The sequence below is a fragment of the Pezoporus occidentalis genome, unplaced genomic scaffold, assembly GCF_034315485.1.
Source record: "Pezoporus occidentalis ecotype Australia unplaced genomic scaffold, CSIRO_AGI_Poc_V1 ctg88, whole genome shotgun sequence".
Taxonomy (NCBI): Eukaryota; Metazoa; Chordata; class Aves; order Psittaciformes; family Psittacidae; genus Pezoporus; species Pezoporus occidentalis.
Genome location: NW_026916242.1, coordinates 1,932,425 through 1,953,890, shown reverse-complemented (window position 1 = coordinate 1,953,890; position 21,466 = coordinate 1,932,425). Strand labels below are relative to the sequence as shown.

Here is a 21,466-nt window from a genome sequence, read left to right as displayed (position 1 = left end):
TGGCACTACTACTGTTTGTAAATAATTACATTCACTAGTGTTAGGGAAATGAACCTCTGGCTTCCTGAACTCTCTCTCTCACCTTGTTCAAGCATTAGAAACCTAAATTCTTCACAAATGATAGCTAGTTTTAGCCACTGAGGTTCTGAAGTCACTTAGGCCATCTGGAAATTCTAAACTGTAAGGTGAAAAGGGCTGGAATTACTGGGTCAAGTCAGCAGAATTCCAAACCTTTGTGCCCAAGCCAGGGAAGAATTCCTCCAGCACACATACCACCCACTGGCACACCATCTTAAAAGAACTGTCTCATCCAACTATGTAGACAAAAAAAAATAAAAAATAGGGCTGGTATAGAAATATAGCTGCAGTACACAGAGCTATTGGAATTTTGTGCAGTGCTGAAGCCAAGACTGAGAAGGCAGAAACAGACACTTCGCTCCTAGTGCAATGCAATCACCTCCCACTTGCACTGGACCCTTAACTGTGCCAGAATGCACCAGAAAGCTGAAACCAGCACCTGAGATCCCAGAGCAGGAGCTGGCCACAGCGCTTGCACTGGAATTGCAGAGATGTCGGCAATGCAGCTGTGCTGCCTGAGGGTTGCCTGCTGAACAACTTCTGATTGAGACCTTATAACTTTTCTCAAAACCACTTCAGTCCTACCTTGACCTGGGCTGGAATTTCTGTGCTGCTTCACTTAAAAGCAGAACCTACCCATAATCTTTATCCTATGAAAGCAACAACAAAGTCCAGCAGTATATTAGCTGAAAAATAGAATTATACAATATTAAGGAATACCTCTGCATATATTGGGTTTTCAAAATTAGTGTTTTGTTTCATTTTTCTCTTGAAGAAACTCCACTTTGATTCCTGTAACACAAAAATTATTAGAACTTCATACATCTTTCTCACAACTTCTTTGGAAAGAGATATCACTGTTGTTGGATTTGATTTCACTTGCACTGACTGCTGACTCAGTGATTTCAGCTGGATGTTCTTACATTACTGCGTCGTAATTCTAAGCATGGGACCCAACTTTTTTTTCCTGCTGGATTTCACACAAAGCAGTATTCATGAGGCTAGGCCAAAAGTGACTAAATTAATTCAAGGAAGCCTATCATTCCAGACAAATAGGCCAAAAGGAAAAATGTCTTGAAAACAATGCAAGAGAAATTACTGAGGGACATGAAACTACAACAACAGGTTGGCAGAGCTTTTATTTCAAAATGTCCTGCAACAACACATAGCACAGAACAAGTGTCTTAAATGTCATTGCTAGAACTTTCAAACATGGGTAAAGTTACAAATAAATGTGAGGGGAAAAAAAAAGAAAAGCAAATTGACAGTATGCTGACTAAAGGTCTTATTTCAATTTTCTGTACCAAAAAGGCCCCCTGGTTTTAACCTGTTTTAAAACAAAATGTAACTACATTTGTAATGCAATGTAACTACAAATGTAGTTTTGTAATTTTCTTGGGTTTTGTTTTCATACACACTCTCTGCTGCTTCTATCAAGGTATAATTCAGTAACTGTTTAACAAATAATTGTTAAAAGTCTGAAGCAAAGCCTTAGTTATAATAATTTCTGCTGTGGATCAATGAACATTTACAGCAATTACATTACAATTTTCAGGCCAGTTTCTGCCCTCAAAACAAAGCACAACAAACAGTGAAAAGTAACTCTCTATTTCAATCTATTCAATCCAAAATAACTGGGTGGGTCAGGAAGAAGAGGGGGTTTAGTCCAAATAGATCTTCTACTGTGTGCCCTGGGCAATCCTATGTTTTTTGCTGCTATTCTCTTATCAAACTGTTCCAGATGAGCTTTTGTAAATGTGATTCAGTTAGTTGGACTTGATGCACATTATGTGCAACTCCATGGCATTATTTAAAGAGAGCTGAAACTATATTGCAGCTCCCCTAACAATTTAATTTCCCCAATTCAGAATACAAAACAATCAAGACAGCATTTCTCTGTCCTACCTGAGGCGCATCTGTACTCTGAGGAGGTTCCTTCGGACTGGCAGATATCGCAGAGGCATACACAGGATTTTCAAAATTTTCATTTTCCTCACTCCCAGCTGCTGCCGCCTGTAGGAGAAGGAAATTTAACGTTCTTCAAAGGAGAAAAGAAGGTCACAAAGAAAAACGAAAGCTGCAAGTCAAGCCTGAGTTTCTCTTACGTGTGTTGGCTGAACAACTGTAACTGTGCTGGCTGTGCTGGCTCCACCATCTCTGGTTGCATACAATGGATTTTCAAACGTGATCGGCTGTTTCCCTGACTCCACTGCAAAGTTTTCATTCTATAAAGACAAAAAAAAAAAAAAAAAAAAGAGTGAAATTAAAATGAAAAATTAAGTCTTAGACCAATTCTTCATCTCAGGGGAAATGCATGTTTACTTTTACATAGGCTTAGACAAAATCTAGCATCTGTTAAAATCATATTGTTAGTTTACCATCCATTATTTTAATCCCTAACTTGGCAGCCTGGACTATTGATTGTTCCAATATTGTCCCATTTCCTAGGTGGACAAAAAACTCCCCAAATTTCAATAACTGACTTGAAGTACTTTGTGAAGAAGAAAGATGACTCACAAATCACACCTTCAACAGGGACAAGATATCAAAGGAAGCATAATCCTAAATTAAATATTTCATTTTAGAGACTTCAAAATGACATACAAATTAGTAAGCTGTACCTGCCATATAACAGAATGGGATTTATTCACTCTGTCTCAGCAGGGAGACTGCTATACTGTTTGAGACAAAGCAGTAATTACGACTTATGTCAGAAATAAAATGTTTCAGGATTTTTAGCATATCTTTTATTATAAATCAATATTTTGTCCGTGCATGAAGATGACTGTGTGAGTAGCAACTGCTTCACACACATTGTGCCAAATCCTGAGCTGCAGCTACTACCACAGCAAGTGGGCAAAGGTACCAAGCATTTCTTCAGAAAATATTTTGTGCTGCATAAGGATAGCCACTTAGGGCTAGCCAGCATCAACAGGTGCAAGCATAATGAAAGCAAAACCCCACTCAGACCCACTTGTCCTGCTCCTTGTCACAGCCCCATCACAGGAATAGTGGGGAATAACATGGGGATAGTACATCAGCTAGTTCTTTAAACTTACCTCATTTCTACAAGCTACTGCTTCATGCCATAAGGCTTCATGCTTCGTGCTACCAAAGTATAGCTCATAACCATACAGTGAACTCATGGCAGCTTCCTCTAATTAGCCTATCTTGGATAAGAAGAGCCACACTGAAAAATAGCCCTCTAGCACCTTCAAACGCACACATGATATTAAAATTTTAGGAGGCATATCCCAGAGTTCTTTGCTGCCATAAACCAAACCCTTTGAATTATTTTCCAGTGAGCTATACAATTTTTTGTTTATATTCCAGATACATGAGAATTAACGCCACTTATGTAGAAATAGCCTTTATCCAGACCGACACACCTGTTACTTGCAGTGCATAAATTGCATCAGTTGGACTCGAGCATATCAGTACTAGGCCAGAAAATGGAAAGTACCATTAAGTTTTCATGCATGAAAAAGATTTGAGGTAATATTCAAGCCTAAAGCTATTTTCCCAGTATTTACTGAAATATTCGGATTGTAGTTTCATTAGACAAGCTGTCTACCTTTAACAGAGTGTGTTTCTTCATCTAGAAAAAGGTCATATACATATATTGTGAGCTTAACTTCACTACCTGTTTCATTTCATATTAATTTACTGTCAGTTAAGTCTGTAACTTATCTTTAAAAGTTTAGGAAGCTTCCAGTGTAGACTTTGCAGCAAATGCTTATTATTCAAAGATAGTTGTGATCTGTTTCCTGTAAGTAAAAACCTTTTGTACATTGTAGTTCTGGTGAAAAGGAAAATATTTTTTTTTAATGTGGAAAAGCTATAGAGTATAGGAAAAAGAAGCATATACTATCTCTCAGCTGTTCAAAACTGTATAGGTGAAGTAGAGTTACACTTTATGATGTCCCCAAAACTATTAAACATTATTTTTTTTAAACTTGCTAAAATAAAACACTGTTGCATTATAATTTGTTGTGCAAAGTAGTGTATGCTTTGGTTAAGCCTGAGTTTTACCTCTGACATTTCTAACATACAGTCTGGATCTGAAAACCACCTATTTAACATGGTTTTATGGAACACAAAGGCCCTCAAAAAATTCCTTGTTGCAATATTTGGCTATTCATGCCCGGTATAGCTCATGAATATGCCAAAATATATATTCTGCCATATAAATCTTGAGAAAAGTCACATTATTCTGAAGAACAGCCTACACTTGTCCTTGCCTTCAATTTACAAAAATCTATTTCAGGAAATTATCAATCAATTCTTTTTCTAGAACACATTTATCATCTCACTGTTTGGGTTTTTTTTGTTTTTTTTTACATAAAAGACTTCCCTCTATCAGCTGAAAATGACATTAAAAGAACACAATTTTTAAAAATGATTTCAGAACTAAAACCTTACCATTTGCATTGCTCTGTCTATAGCTGAGTCTCCTCCAAAGCCAGAGACTCCTACGTCCATACTCACATCTGCTCCAGATCGGAAAGTTACCCCACTGCCATTTTCAGTAGATTTTATAAGACTGCTTAAACTGAAAAAAATCCCCACAAAACAAAAAACAGTCATAAATCAATTTACTTAGTTCAGTGTAATCCTCCAGTGAGGAAGCAGTTATAGCTACCTCCACATTACTGATTACAATGATTTAAGAGCTACTACTGCAAAATTGGTGCAAAGATAATGAAGATACAGCTTTATGTTTAAAAAAACACAATTTGCTTAAAGCTAAAATATTTGAAGCATCATATTCTGCCTTTTTTTAAAATAAAATAATATCAAATATTTTTGTTCATCTCCTTTTGATTTAAAGCATCAAGTATTTTGGATGGATATTTCACAAAGCTAGTTTTCAAAACAGGACAAAATGACTGCCAGGATAGCAGGAGCCTGCAAACAAACTCGAATTTCCCAGGCTTTGGAAACGGAAGTGCACTATACATGCCCCATAGTATTTTTAACAGATAAATACAATGTTGCAGATTACTTCAGCCTTTCAATGTTAAAAAGATCTCTTTGCCAGAATCATCTTCTGACAAAGTTTCATAAAAAGCTGAAACACATGTAACTATGGTGCTTTGTATCTTTTTGAACTGAATATCCAGTCTCAGATCTGGTAAACAGTCTTCTATATTGCTCATTATTTAAAAGCTAATTTAGAATGCAGAAGAGTTTTACAATAGTCCTTTGTTACAAAGTAATGATCAGCTACGATATGATTTGGAATCAAAATCCAGTGGAATTGCTGCAACACTGCACTTCCCATATTCCACCAGAATGGGCACATGGCAAATAAACTGGACTTCTCAGAAATATTTAGGAACAAACATATTTTCAGTGCACAGACATTCCAGCTATGAAAGCCTTTAAAACATACCTTGGTAGTTTGGGAAGCACTGGTAAAAGGGAGCCTGTTCGTCTGTAGTTAAAAAAGCCTCCAACCGCTAACACTCCAATTATTATGATTAGTATGACTGTCAGCAACACTGCTACTGCTGCTATCAAAGACAGAAGAATAAGCAAACATTCAAGCAAACATAGTTCAGTGTAAAAAAGAGTACAAAGAATTATAAGCTTGACCCTGAACAAGTATCATAGTGAGATATTGTACATTCTTAGCTCAAAATATCAATGTAATATATACTTGAAGCTTACTTGTTCCAGGAGGCACTCCTTTTGAAAATCCTATTTCACAATAATTCCCAGTGTATCCATAAGAACACCTGTAAATGTAAGAAGGAGAGCTGACTGAATGGCTTTTCTTAAGTCTAGGATCTCAGCTTTATTATTATATGCTGTAATGTTTACCTACATGCTGTAATTTTTAACATGATCAGTAATTATATATTTCACTGACTGTAATATAGTAGGTCTGTTATCTTCACAGAATTAAAAGTGGAAATAAAAAGCACTGAGTCAGAAAACTAGTCACTGAAGCCAAAAGATTTGGTTTTAGTGAACCATCAGTGGCACCTACTGGCTGTTCCAAGCTACATCCACAAAACACTATACATTGGTACAAATTTTTGGTATACCCTGTTGCTAGAATCTTCAGAGGTTTGCCTTTCAAGGTTTTTTGGGGGTTATTTTTGTTGTTTGTTTTTCCAAACTGATGCATTTACATTGCTTATTTGCTGCTATTTTTATGCATATATGCATTTTTCTGTGACTGTTACAGACATGATACTGCAAAGCATGTCGTACAAAGCATGTGTAACACACTTCAAAGATTTTAATTGTTTTGTGAGACTAAATCAGCACAATCTGATCCAGGACTACCCTAACGATACACTGACTTACTTGCATTTTGGAAGATCACTTTCATCTATATAGCATGTTCCTCCATACATGCACCTGCACGCTGGTGGCATTGTGGGAGGGGATTCAATAGCTGCAAAATTTGAAAGCCACATGTGTTATCAAGATACCTTCAACAAAAGAAATAATACCATACAGCATTTTATTTATCTTTACAGAACTTGCGTGTGCAAGCTCACGGGCTACTTTTCAGAAGCTTTGCTCTTAATAGCATATGCATTTGTTGCTGTCATTTATTTTTCTGACAAATTAGCTTGTTTTAATTGAAGTAAAAGCTGTTCTCACAAAACAACAACTTACTTGATAAAATCAAGCACAGACAACCCAAAAGCTGCATGTCCCATCACCTTCTTTTGCCTATGCAATGCAGCCCACCACCACCACCCTTCAAAACTCCATTCAGAAAGCAGCAATATTTAATCCCCTTTTCCCAGACTCCACCATCCAACCGACTGCAAGTTGCACAGAGGGCAAACCTGTGATACATTTACTTATGACAAAAAGCAGTGGCTGGAAATGCACATGCAGGAGGGCTCTCTAAACTATCATACATCCTGACAGGGAGAACAAGAGGAGAGAAACCCAAAGTCCTCAAGTTTTCTGCCAGTACAGAGCGCAGGCTGACAGCTTGGCACTAGGTAGCACAGAAGCCTGTTCTTCATCAAGTCAGTCTCAGCTGTGCTCCAGTAGCCTCAAGGTGCTCAAGCACCAGTGCTGCCTGAGCTGGCCAAAATATAGAGCTCTAAATGTTCTGATGTTATTTTAATGCTGGCTCAAGTGAAAAAATAACAAGTGTGAAAAAAAAGTGAAAAGTTGTACTAGCCTTCAGTAAGAGGTTTGACTGTCTGTCTTACACTAATAAATTAGATCATAACACTTTTTTCATAATTTTTTTTATCAGCCAGAGGAAGTCTGTTGCTACAATGTTCTTTACAGGTAAAACTCCCTTCAAGCAAATGGAATACAAAAAGGGAAAATACAAAAATCTTACAGGCTTTGTTTCTCAGTAGCTGCAATATGGGGAAAGGACCAAATAAACCAAAGCTATATATAAAAGCTATGTTTGGTCAGTACCTTCAATTATGGCCATCACAGCTCACTTTGCTTAAAGTCAAGGTAAAAACTGAAGTTCGAATATGGGGACAGTACTGAATACCTTATCTGCTGTATCCATCTTTTTGTCAAAACAAGGTCAAGCAGAGATTTGTTAATTCCTGGACATTTTATGTAAATCAGTTTCAACAAAAAATAACAAATGTAGTGTCTTTACTGCAACAAACAGCCAATAGCAGATGCAATGAACAGTGCTACTGATCCTTAATTTAAACATGTATTTCACAATTCCATTCATTACTACATAGAATTATTATTAATTATTACATCATATTACTAGCTCCTCTTTCTGCAGCCCACAGCATGTGCAATGCAAAAAGGAGAGCATTCAGAAAAGATTAACCATGGAAAAGATACCAGACAATGTTATAAAGCATAATGTATTAGAGATATGTTGGAAGGGCAAGTACAAGGACTTCTGGCTACTACCCTCATCACTGTAAGCTAAGAATGCAGACTCTCAGCTAGAGAAATAGAAATCCTGCAGTGGTATACTCTTTCTCCTCAAGAAAGGCCGAGCGCTCCTATTTTATTGGCACTCCAGGAAGCACTGTGGGGGCTCTGATGCAATGTAACAACCAAGCACTAAATTCTAGCGCTTAAAAGGTACTAGACCATTATCTAGAAATTACCTCTGTTCATGCTGCGAGTACTGTATTGTTTCAAGTTTCTATTGTATTCTGTTACACTGATCAAATAAAACCTTGTACAGAATTGTAAACATAATTGCAAGCCATAACTTTTCAGAAAATCTCTAGTTCTGAAATCAATTAATTTGAAAAAACTTACAGTCAAACATTTTTGAATTTTGAAACAAGAATCAGAAACAGTGGCAATTTTGCAGCTGGGTCTGGGTCAGTTCGAGTGATGCATCTATAACCATTTTACAAATCATGCGCAAAGAAATGACCGCAAATCAGTGATTGCTGAGAATAAAAGCCAGATGTCCTAACTTAACAGTATCTCTCATATCAGTTAGCTCATCTCTCCATATTTGTAATTCAGTAATGGATTTGCATTCCTAAAGAAAAGCCTCCTTTGTCTTAAATTTCCAATTTGACAAATTATTCTACCTGCATCACATTCTGTGCTGCTGCCTTCTATGAATCGAGTCCCTTGAGGACAAGTGCAGGTGTACCCTCCTGGTCTCAGCAAGCAGAGGTGGCTGCAGACATCTTTACAAGGATTAGGCACTGGGGAAAAAAAAAAAAAGTAATAAGGCAGTTGAAGAAGCAATGCAGCAGATTCCTGAGGTAAGGCAGAGCAATTCCATAGGCAGTAGCGTAACTCTTCAATACCACACACCAAAAATCTAAACAAGTCTAGATCCATTTTTAGAACAACTGATGCCCAAATACCACATTTATTTTAAAACTTTCTCTCTGCCTTTTCTTACATTCTTAAGGGAGAGACTATGGCTGTTGGGAGCCATTGTAACACGAAGCTGAAACTGAACAACTCCAAGCAATACGGAGCTTTCTAACTTTCTGATTCTGAAAATGAAAACACCTTTAAAAAAGGGGTATGTTGGATGTTCCTCTGGACATCCTCCCCTGTGATTACTGTGGACATGTCACAGCTGAAATCCCCTTTGGAAGCAGCATTAAATGGCCAGCACTTCGTATGTTACAGGATAAATTCATATTGTCACTACCACCTCTATGATAACTCCATGATGGAGGGGAAGAAGAGAAAGAACAGGGTCATAATTTAGAACTGAGACACTAAAGAGCAGTGTGTGGTGTTCAACTGTTGCTTTCACATTGGGTGTGCAGAAAACACCTGACAGCCTCTATTCCATTTTTAGTTTTCAGAAATTATCACATACTGATAGATGCATTAACAGATTACTAAGCTCTCTGAGGGCATCAATACCAACTTTGATCTTATAGCAAGGAATTGCTCACCAGGACACTGATTACCTACCTGACTGATTGTATCTGTGCTGGTGATAGATGCGCACTTGGGTAAGCCATGGATTTACAGTCAGCACTTTCACTTTTTCTCCACTTCCAAATTTATCTTTCTTCCAGACTTCTCCTCGCTCCTTAGCTATCCAATATAAATGGCCTTCAAAGACATCAAGGCTGTATGGACTGCCTACTTCTCAAAGGAACCAAACAGATTATTAGCCAGCAAATCTCTAGCAGGAGCAATAAAACTGCTATTCTTCTTCAGCTTATCACCCAATCCTTTCATTTTAAGACATTTGCAGGTATATATATATACATCCTCATGTGCCTGACTACTTCACATCACTATACCTGCAGACTGTTTAATATACATTAAGAAAGCAAGAATCCAATTTCCCACATTGTCCCCTATTTGGGTCATGTCAATTACTCTCAGAGAATTTAGTTACCATGCATCATGAGCTCTGAATCTGATGTGCCATTTATCCCTGTACAAAGGAGGAGAAAACACTAGCAAGATTTACTCTTCGAAAAGCTCCTGAAGCTACTCCCATGTGTGGAGCCCAAGTGCTTGTTAGCATACATCTTGGTTACTATTACATTAATTGCATCTAAGTTCTTACCTCCATGCAATACTATGGTTCTGTCTGTCCCATCAGGTCTCATGGATTCAATAATATTTTCCTTAGAATCACTCCAATAGATCCTATCATTGTTCAAATAATCAATAGAGAGGCCTGTTGGCCAGCCAAGGTCTTCAGAGACTAGGGTTTGTCTTTGCTGTCCATCCATCCAGGCACATTCAATCTTTGGCTGTCTTCCCCAGTCAGTCCAATACATGAGCCTGAAAGGACAGAACCAGAATTTAAAGAGGTTCAGAACTCTATCCTTTAGAGTTTCATGGGAAGGTCAGTTGTGATACATAAAGTTGTTCAGCAATCATTTTGCAGATAACAATCAGGAAAGTCACAAAGTTCACTGAACAAGCTTGTTTCAAGTATAAAAATGAGCACTAGAAGAAGAATGTTTGCATCTTATGTCCTGATTTGGAGAGAGAGTGGTTTTAATGATGGTTTCTTATTCTCAGTAGAAGAAAAATGACTGTGAACACTGAACATCCCATCAGTCATAAGAAAGCTGCAGAGCCCAGGTGACTTCCAGTCAGCTGGAGCCATGTTCTTTACTCCCAGCTGAGAGAAACACATATGCTATCTGGTGATCTGCTAATGATACAAGATGTAGCAAGCACAGCTATTGAATGTACCAGTGGCTTTACATTGCTTTGCACTTTGAAGGAGGCTATGTCAGTATTGCTTGGAGCTGGCAAAGAGACATTCCCATTTAGTCCCGTATTTCAGTAGTAACAGAGAAATTCTCTGGGCACACAGTACTGTGCAAAGGACATCTTAATTTTTTTATTTGACCTACATGGCATTGTCACCAATACAAGTACCTATATGAAATCTAATCCTAAAATGACTTCTCATGTACACAAATTTCCTAACATTAGCAAAGGAAAACTTCAGAAAGCATTCCCTTAGGCTTTCCTGCAAATTTTTTTGGGGGGGAGGTTGGTACTGAATAGCATTGAGAATAATTCTGGGAAGCCCCATAGTACTTACCCACGTTTTGGATTTACAGCAATGGCTGCTGGTTGATCCAGTAAAGAAAAGATAAGCCATTTTCTGTACCGCCCATCTAATTTTGCCACCTCTATGCGATTAGTCCCTGCATCGGTCCAGTAAAGATGTCTGAATTACAGAAAACACAAAACATTCCAAAAGTAAATACTTCATGATCGGAGAGGAACTTAAAAAAAAAAAAAAAAGTTTAATAGCTGAATCAAACTCAAAGAAAATTAGTATAATGAAGTTACATTGATCACATCTGAACTCTATTCATCCGCTTAGTTGATAACTATGTGACAAAGGGGAAGCAGACACCCAAGTTCCTTCTTTTATTTTTCAGCTTTCCAGAAACATCACGCTTTACTATGATCTTAACATCCTTCCTCTTCACCCTATTGACTGCATTACATTCAAAATTTGTCAATAGTGCTCCTAGGATTGACTCACCTCTGTAACCTCTGTTCATTCAGCTTCAAACAGAATCTGACTACATTTAATTTTAACTATCTACAGACACCAGAATCCTCTCAACAGTATGTCAAATTAACTGCAGCTATCAGTGTCCACCCTATCCTTTAACAGTTACATTGCAACATCAGAGTCAAACTTCCAAAAGTCGTAGAATCCATCTGACATGAAGGCCATGTCAGAAAGTATTATCACTTTACTGATGCACAACTGATCTGCCAGTTGTGGAGTAATGCCAGTTTCTTCAGAGATTACGTGGTGCCATCAGCAACATGTATTTGACCTAATAACCTGCTGTCTGAGCAAACAGAGCTTATGGTGTTCTTCTGAACTGCCTTGAGACTAGATATCTTCTAAGACAGTTCATAAGGAACAAAAAAAGCGGATTTTGCACTGCCTCATCAGACCCTTGACACATTCAACATACAACATTTTTCTAGCTTTTCAGTGCACTTACCTTCCAACCCAGTCAACAGCTAAACCATCGGGATTAACTATATATTTGAGATTCAAGTCAACTTCCTTTGTAGGATTGTTGCTACTGCTGTCAAATGTGGGCAGATAAGCCCGTTTGATGGCTCCAAACTCAGAACCCTGTCCCAGTATGCTGAAGTACACAATACCTTCAAAAAAGATTACAAAGATAATATTTAATGCCTAGTTATTCCATAGTTTTGGAAAATTCTAATATTTCTGAAGTTCTTATGTGAAGACACCAAATCCATTTATTTATAAATAACATTGTGTCATCTGTTCAATTAAATTACATTGTGTCAGGGTGTTTCTTTTTTAGCCATTTTTTGATCAAGCCATTCCTCATAGGTAAGACACCATCTAGAATCATCCTGATCTGGATTATCAAGAAATATGCATTACATTTTTCAAGAGTAGATCTTAGCTCTGAAGCCACTGCACATTATTTTGAGAATAATTTAGACTCTCATGACCCTAAGGAGCAAGTATGGTCCAGGGCAGCTGCCCTTTGAAAAAGGCAAAAGCAGGGAAGCCAATAAAGAGACAAAGATAGAAGCTAATATAGGGATCTACTGGCCCCTCCTGCTTCGGATTAGGAATTCAAGACTTGTGCCAGGTTTGGGGACTGTCACAGGCTGAAGAAAAGGAAGCGGTTCATTTATAGTAATCTTCTATTACTGCATAATCCTAATGACCCATAATTCCACAGCTGAACTCACACCAAAACAAAAGGAAAAAAACTGAACAAAACCTAGCTATACTAAATTAAAGCATTAAAAGGACCCACACTAGTGGTCAAGAATGAGGGGAGGAACACAGTCAAGCAAGACCTGGCCAGTTTATCTAATTTCATTTTGATTTGTAGCATAAATTAAATAGCCACGCTGCAGGAATTTATTTTTCAACCAACCATTGCATGGTTGAGTATTAATCTCTAGACATACTCACTCAGGCCTATCCCTTCAGGATCCCAATCATAATCCAGAGCTTGGATGCGCTCCTGGTTATCAATGTAGTCAGAGTACTGTTCTGATGAGATATTGTATCTTCGAATCCTTACATTATCTGGCAGCAGTAACAATGGAGGATTACCTGGGAAACAACCATGAATTTTACTTTAATGTATTTCATTTTAGAAGAAACAGACGAAAAGTCACTTCTAGTCAAAACTAAACTGGGGTTTCACAAGTTTTGTCTGCATAAAAAACAGGAGGAACGCAGGGCTACTTCTCAAGCTTCAGAGGTATTCAAATCTATTAGCTTTGGAAAAATCATTAAAACCTCTGGAAAAGCTTACTGAGAGTACTACCCTTCCCACCATAGATTTTGTGCAGCAGTAATCATTAAGAAATAATTCCTCAAAAATTCTTAACCATTACAGTGTTGGCATATCACCACTTCATCTCAAAACCAGAATGCAGCTATACACTGTGAAGTCCAGCTCCACACACCCCCCACACCCCCCACACCCCCCCCCAAAGTACAGGACACAATTTTGAAAGTAGCAGTACCTTGAGCCATGACCCAAGTTGTTCTACCTGGAAGTCTTTAAAACCTAATGTCTCCATATTCACATGAATATTCTCATACCCACAGGTTAATCTGGGGGCAGCCTCAATACTCTAACTTGACTATAGGGACTATCAGTCCCACCTGTCTGATTTTTCTGGCAAGAAAAATTTAATTGTTTGGCCCTTTTGCTAATGACATAGGCAAGTTGAGAGTCATGGACTTAAATCCCACTCTTCTTCCAGAGAAGACCTACATCAATCACATCTTCACAGAGCCAGTAAGAAATGTCTAGTCCTTTGGCAAGAAAAGGAAAATCTCATTTACCAATGCATTTCCCAGCTAAGAATGCTCAATTTCCTATGAATTGTTCATTTGAACACACTCCTTTTCACTCTAAGTCACACCTAACTATGGGAGAATAAGGCAAGTGACTATTCTCTAATCAACATATAATTCAGTGTAGAAATTGACAGCATTCCCAATATATGCGGTGTTACAGGGAAGAGGGGACCTAATACTCTATGTGTGTTCTGAAAATGCTTACTGATCAGGCCTACAGCAGACATAGGCAAAAAAAGCCCTCACTTCTAAGCGCTGTGAGCTTATCCTATAAAGAGTGGTAGAGTGCTGGGCATAAACAGCAGTGGAACTTTAGGCACAACAAACTTCATTATGTTATCAGCTAAAATCACAATATCTTCTATCATTTATCCTTGAAAAATCTGGGTGTCTAGATGCTTCCTGAATAAAGCCTATGAAGAAAAGTTTCAAAGAATTATCTCTCTGGCATAGGCACATAAAGAGATGGCCAGAAACTGAGGTGTAAATGCTCATTCGTATTTCTAGTCACATGCTCAAGAGTAAATATTTGCCGAATTAGGCACCTGGACTGGAAACTGTAAACCACATTTTCTTGTATCATTTCTCATACTATAGATAACTTTTAGGTTTCAAAACCTCTAGCAGCATGCAGTTTTGCCCACAGGCATTCTGTTCTGAAGATTTTACTATTTGATTAAGTACACCACGTTTCTATCATGTATCTCTTAATGCTGCTAAAATGTAAGAAGTGTAAGTAGTTTTCTAAATACAAAGTGTAAGTAGTTTTTGTAAATACAATATTACAGAACCATAGAATCGTTAGGGGTTTTAAAGGACCTTAAGATCATCTAGTTCCAACCCCCCTGCCGTGGGCAGGGACACCTTACGCTAAATCATATCACCCAAGGCCTCGTCCAACCTGGCCTTGAACACTGCCAGGGATGGAGCATTCACAACCTCCCTGGGCAACCCATTCCAGTGCCTCACCACCCTCACAGGAAAGAATTTCCTTCTTATATCCAATCTAAACTTCCCCTGTTTAAGTTTTAACCCGTTACCCCTTGTCCTGTCACTATAGTCTCTAATGAAAAGTCCCTCTCCAGCAGAGAGGGACTCTGTTTCTGTCTTTTATATAATACTGCTGCATTGTCACTTTTTTCTATTTTCTTCATCTCTATTATCAGTATTCTATTACTATTATTTTCTGTATCAACTCTCTACCTATTCAATGACTGTCACACAATGTAGCCACTGCAGTGAGGTATGATAAAAAGTCAATGATTGACATTAAACATTGGGCAATGCCCTTCTGTTTGTGTGCATCAGTCCATGAACAATGAATGGCAATCTGTCATCAAACTGTCTTTGACTTGTACCAGCTTAATTCAAATTTCTTCTAATGCATTATTTTGTTAAGAAAACTTAAACTTAGTAATAGGCAACATTAATTTCCTACTGATGACAGCCACTGCATTAAGCACAGGGTTTTTTTCTGCAGAAAATTTCAACAGAAAGGCAGGCAGGCATCTAAATCAAGATATTATTTTTAATGTTTACAGTTGGCAGCAGAGATGAACACTTCTATTCCTGACTATGGAATAGGTAGAATACATAGACAATACATTACAGAATAAAGTTTGGTTTTCATTATGCCCTCCATAAAAACACCCAAAGATTATATTCATTAAGTTGCTACATTCCACTTGCTCTTTCCAGGTAGCAATCAATCTTAGTATCAGTTAACATACCATTAGCTGCACACTGTTTCCCTTGTTGATCACCCACAGACCTGAAGCCATCTGCACAGAAACATTCGTAGCTTCCTTTGGAATTTTTGCAGTCCTGGGTGCATGTTCCAAAGATCTCACACTCATTGATATCTAGGCACAGGCAGAGAAAAGATTTCTAGAGGTTAATGTCTTTCTACACATGCTGGTCATCTTTATTGTGTGAAGTGCTCGGTTTGTCCCTTCCCCACATACTCTAAAAGATCAGTGACCTAATCTGTGATCTTTAACATCCACATCTGTTATCTAACAGAACTGATCTACTACTTAGCACGTCTTAACTACAGATTGATAGAAACTGCATTGCTCCTGCTTATCAGATTGCTTTTCAGAGAGACATTTTTTATCATGTTTTTTTATGTTATATCACCAAGGAAAGACAAAAATGGGGCATGACTACAATGACATGCAAGAGCAAAGCCTTCTTGAAATGCTGAAGCAAAGATACCTAGTCCTCAGAAACATCAGCATCAGGAAGGAAAGGAAGGCCTTAGGTGATGTTTGATTAAACTATACAAATCATCCACAAAGGCTGGAAGCAACAAATGGAAGTGTTCACATTGAAACACACTGATATGGTTACCGTGAAGGCACTATATTGCATGGCCAGGTACAATGGCCTTTGGGTAAACTCCTCACCATATTTTACCAGTGCAAAATTATGGCACAATAGACCTTTACTGTAGGCCTGTTTGGAAGCAGAACAGAAGGACAGCACAATCTTCAGTAAGTTTTCTTTCAACAAGAAAAAAAAAAGTAAAACAAACATGCGAAAGTCCAGCAAATTTCTGTCCCTCAGATTGCAAAGATGTGACAAAACCTACATACAGTAAAGTGAAAACATACACCTACAGCCACCAAAAGCTTAAAACAAGTCTGAACTGTGGAGCCAGTTCTTTGTTGAATGAGGTCTGCAATGGTAGAAAACATGATTCATCAGGAAAACAATTTCGGAAGCATCTGCTCAATGTATAACAGCCCTGTTAGACTGCAAAAATAGGCAGTCGCATTTGGATGAAGTGACAGGTCACTGAACACTTAACAGTGAGGAGATGTTTAGAAGATTGAAAATACCATCACAGGAGTTTCTGTTAGTTTCACTGGCCTTGTACCCTGGCCTACAGGAACAAATAAAGCCTCCTTCATTCAGGTTGGTACAGTTATGTTCACAGATATTTTCTGCACAAGTTCGTTCTGTTCCAGGATCTAGGGAGGAAAAAAAAAAATTATACAATTATAATTAAAAAAACATAGTGATGGGGGGGTGTCATAATTTTTATCATTATGATAACTGAAAATTGTTTTCACATTAGTTTTCTTTCTTTTTTTCTAATTGAAACTCAATTAATGTGAGCATCTATTCCCTATAACTAACTAGAAGAGGGTGGTAAATGCTGGTCAAGAATGGCTGTCAGTTAAGAAGTTTAAACTCTAGAAGTGAACATGGCCAGGATAAGAGCCGTAACAATCAAAGCTCACCTTCCTTAAGAGACATGGCATTCTACATTAACACCAATCTGCAGTGACTATTTAAGAGACTTGACTCTACCGCCTATCTTTGCCAACCTGTCTCTTTCTTAATCAGTCCTTTATTATCAGTGAAGCAAAAAATGTTCTCAGTTGCTATCATGCATAACACAGGCCCTACATTATTTATATCTGCAAATTAGAGAGAAGATGACAGCTTGTTCGTGCCGTACCTAATCTAAAGCCTACTGAAGTCAATATAGGTCATTGCACAGAATATATTGCCCTTTAAAACATGCCTATAATGGAAAAGACAAGTCAAGGATAACAGATACTCTGTAACAGATAGTGAAAATTATACTCTTCTCAAAGTACATTCAAAATTGTCTTGTTTCTGACATATTCTACATACACACAAGTACTTTCAAACTCAATTTTGTTATATAACTAGAAACAAGAAATAACATGCTTATTGACATAGCATGAGAAAGAGATGTAAGGCAAAGGTATTACATTCCTTTACACATACACATTCCAGTGCTAACTGAATTAAGTTTGAACAGGTCAATTACATATACATGTATAGCATAAATTCATTGTACACACACACATAAATATTCTATTTTTTCCAGAACACAGGTATTTGATGTTGGGAAAGCTACAAATGTTACCACCTGATCTGCACTCACATCTGCCCCAGACAGGAAAGTGCTGGCTGCCAGGTGTCTGGTTTGCACTGTTTCATATCCTTTTTTGTACTTTAATATTTTCAGTCATTGCGTCGGGTTATATTACCTAAAGACCATTGGGATGGTATGTGAAACAGAGAAAACAGCTGCTTCAAAATGGACTGCACTGTAGGCTTCTGGGTTATTTGCGATTTGCAAGCATGCTGGCTTCTAAATCGCCAGGGCATCATTTGGCACACTGTCACTCAAAGCCTGACTGGTTGAAATTGCAAGTACATGCTCCTATTATCACTCTGCAGCTGTCTATATATTAATATAAAAAGTTAGGATTCTTTTTTTTTAACAGGTTCCATGAGAATACTCGCTCTTGCTTCAAAGTTCAAGTCAAAGCTTTTACATCTAAATGGATACTAGTAAATGCACAATGCATCGTTAATAGAAGTTGTGCAGAAGGTCTGAGAAGGCCCTCAGCCCACAACTGGTTGTCTTTGTAAAATTTTGTGGTCATGTCTGTAAACAGGAAAATGCAAGCATCTCAATATACTTGAGTTTTTAATGGGGCTGCAGCAACTTATACCAGTTCAGAGTCTGTCCATGAATAATTCCCTAGGTTGGCCTATTGCAATTATGATTGAAATATCTGGCTGTTCCCACCTCCATAATGCAACCCATTTCAAAACAAGATCAGAAACAAGATCAAATTATTTTTTGTGATGCATAAATACTCTAAGCCTAAAATTGACTGTTCAGAGCAGTGAATTCCAATCATTTAGGTTGGAAAAGACCTTTAAGGTCATTGAGTGCTACCATAAACCTAACACTGCCAATTCCCACTAAATCGTGTCCCTTAGGTGCCACATCTATATGCCTTTTAAATACTGAAAAGGAAGGAAAACAGGAGATATTGTCATGGCTTATTCGATAATCCTGGCACAGGCTAATTAAAAATGAACACTTCTTAGTATGCTAGTCAAGAAGAAACATGTATTGTTATCAGTTCCGGAAATTTTTACTTCAATAGCACTGTAATTTTGTATTCTATTGACATCATTACTTACTGCAGCCCATTTCATCAAAATGGTCACCACAGTCATCATAATTGTCACAGACATAATGTAGAGGAATGCAATTTCCATTACTGCACTTGAATTCTTCAGTTGTGCATGGTCTTGGGGTTGGTTCTCTACCTATAGTCAAGAAGAGAAACACTCCTCTGTCACAGTTTCAGCTATACAGTACCAACAGACATTACTATTCCACACTGATAATGAGGAAGCTCATGCAATTCAGTAAAATAATGATTTGAGAGAATCTGGAAGTCTATAGTAAAGCTGAAACTAGAAACATGGCCTCCTGACTTCTAGCCACATCCCCAAGAACTGAAAGGAGCCCCTCCATTTTATAAAGACAGGAGGTAAATTCCTCTTGTTAACAGTTGATTGAGCTTTCTTCTTAATAGTGCAATTCTATTAATATCCTTTAACAATACACTTCATATATCTACTGCAGACTTCAAAAGATTATTGTGATATTAGTAAATAATTAATGTTAAGGATATCATACAATAAAGCTAGCAAATAATATCATTAAGCAATATGATTAAACTTGATAATATAAAAATCAACATAGTCAATGAAAACTACATAAGATACCTGAGGACAAAAACCTATTAACAGAGCTTCCGCAGGATTTGGGCATAAATATCATCAACACTGTTACTATGTGAGCAACAGTGCCACAAGTCCAGAAGCACACATTTCTCTATTTTAAAAGTCCCAGCTATCCATCGCATCCTTATTTTATAATACAGTAAAACTTTCTTCTTCATTATTTTCAGTGGAGTTCATAATAAACTGATACAATTCAATTGCTGCTCATAATAAAAAAACAATTATTATTTTGAAAATCATGCCCTGAACTTTTTAGACAAATGTTTGCTGATTTTTGCTACTTTCATGGAGAGCTGCAAATACATAGTACCTATCAATAATCATAGTTCAAAGTAGTTCATACTAATAGTTCCTACTGAGCTCTGGTTTTCATACTTTATGCTTAATGCTGACATTTCCATAGTCCTTTGGTATCATTAAACATTAAGAACATCACAGTTACTGAATTTGCTGCTCAATTTTGTGTAAACGTACAGTGTTCCTCTTTCTCATCACTCCCATCTCCACAGTCATCCTCCTGGTTGCACAGCTCGTGACTATATATACAGCGATTGTTCTCACATCGGAAACGGAATGGAGATTCACAGGCAATATCCACTGAAACCACAGAGATCAAGTCAGTCACACTTTGACACTTCATGCCACTAAGTCACAAATTAACCTAATCACTTTCATCTGGTAACACTTGTATGTTTCCTACATTTCAGAAGGTGTGGAGGCATTCAGAGCCAAAATAACATTTTCTCCACTTTTTTTGTGATTGCATGTTAAGACATTACACTTTTCTTGTCAGAAGACAGTACATTGTCTTTGGCCAAAGACACATCCCGTGTTTCTACATATAACACTGAGGTTTCTAGATCTGTTTATGACCAAATGCTATTTAAGTGGCTATACAGTATATAACTGCCAAAAATTGTTTAAGTAGCACCTCCAACATCTCACTTTTAGAAATAGAGCCAGGACTCCTCAACTGTATTTACAAAGATGTCCCAACTATACTGGTAGCTTTAAAATGTCAGCACCTTTGAGAATATAAGTTATCTGAATTAATCATTAATTGCAAACTGATACATAACCAACTTAAAAATGTGAAATAGAGTCCTTCTCTCTTTGACACATTTCTCCCTATTCTTATGACCACATACACAAACATCTGCAAAGCAGTGAGAAACATACTATAGGAGGATGAAGTGAACTTGCATATGAAGCAGAATTCTCAGCACTCACCCTGAATTAAGCCTGTGAGAATCTCCAGTGAAAAGAAGTTATTTAAAATTTATTTTCTAATGTTTCTATTATAATCAGATTTTATTATGCATATTCACTTTAATATAATTTTTCTCTCTTACAGCAAAGGTGAAGTTCTTCATCAGAATCATCTCCACAGTCATTATCACCATCACATTTCCAGTATGGCTGGATACAGACATGGTTTTTACATTCAAACAGCATGGGCGGACAGTATGTACCATTAGGATACCGTGTTGCTGAAGAAAAGAAAATTATAAGGACGTTTTCAATTAAGACAAAAATTTTAGGTTTTCCAGAAAAATGTTCAGCCTAACCCTGTATTATTTTTTCAATGTCCTTCCTTCCATAGTAGGAGATATGAGGCACTACATTAACAAAAGACTGCAAGGGCTGAGGACTTCTTGGTAGCTATAACAACCCAAAACCATGTAAAAACAATAACAAAAAATGCCCTAACCGCAAAATAGATTCTGTAAAAGCTGTGGAAAAAAAAAATTAATTAGAGCAAAGAGAAATGAAAAATATGACTCTTCCAACCTATATAAATAAACCACACCCTTGCCCTTTCAATGGCTTCTCAAATACTTTTTCCTTCCTTTAAGGACAGACAAATGTTGTGTAACCTAGGTTCTGAAAGATTAACTGTTGCAAAGCACATTCCAGGATGTGGTTACCATCAGAAAAATAAAGATCCTACTGTGCAGATGCCCCTTCTTTCCAAAAGCACAGGTGTTAAAATTAAGTACACAGGAAGAT

At 37.4% G+C, this 21,466-nt stretch overlaps 1 protein-coding gene across 2 annotated transcripts in view; it reads right to left on the bottom strand.

Moving 5' to 3' along the window:
* LRP2 (LDL receptor related protein 2) overlaps positions 1-21,466 on the bottom strand; it is a 123,849-nt gene that overhangs the window by 1,837 nt on the left and 100,546 nt on the right. The window contains exons 61-78 of one of the 2 annotated variants that reach the window (XM_062604788.1): positions 20,809-20,946; positions 19,931-20,053; positions 18,845-18,973; positions 16,705-16,836; positions 15,592-15,723; positions 12,959-13,102; positions 11,994-12,159; positions 11,063-11,191; positions 10,064-10,284; positions 9,454-9,630; positions 8,601-8,720; positions 6,397-6,487; positions 5,752-5,819; positions 5,474-5,594; positions 4,501-4,630; positions 2,184-2,303; positions 1,984-2,091; positions 799-870 (exon numbers count right to left, since the gene is read on the bottom strand). In XM_062604788.1, coding sequence (XP_062460772.1) covers positions 799-870; positions 1,984-2,091; positions 2,184-2,303; positions 4,501-4,630; positions 5,474-5,594; positions 5,752-5,819; positions 6,397-6,487; positions 8,601-8,720; positions 9,454-9,630; positions 10,064-10,284; positions 11,063-11,191; positions 11,994-12,159; positions 12,959-13,102; positions 15,592-15,723; positions 16,705-16,836; positions 18,845-18,973; positions 19,931-20,053; positions 20,809-20,946 — 2,321 coding nt within the window. The remainder of the gene's footprint in view (positions 1-798; positions 871-1,983; positions 2,092-2,183; positions 2,304-4,500; positions 4,631-5,473; positions 5,595-5,751; positions 5,820-6,396; positions 6,488-8,600; positions 8,721-9,453; positions 9,631-10,063; positions 10,285-11,062; positions 11,192-11,993; positions 12,160-12,958; positions 13,103-15,591; positions 15,724-16,704; positions 16,837-18,844; positions 18,974-19,930; positions 20,054-20,808; positions 20,947-21,466) is intronic. The other variant, XM_062604789.1, reaches the window with a different exon arrangement.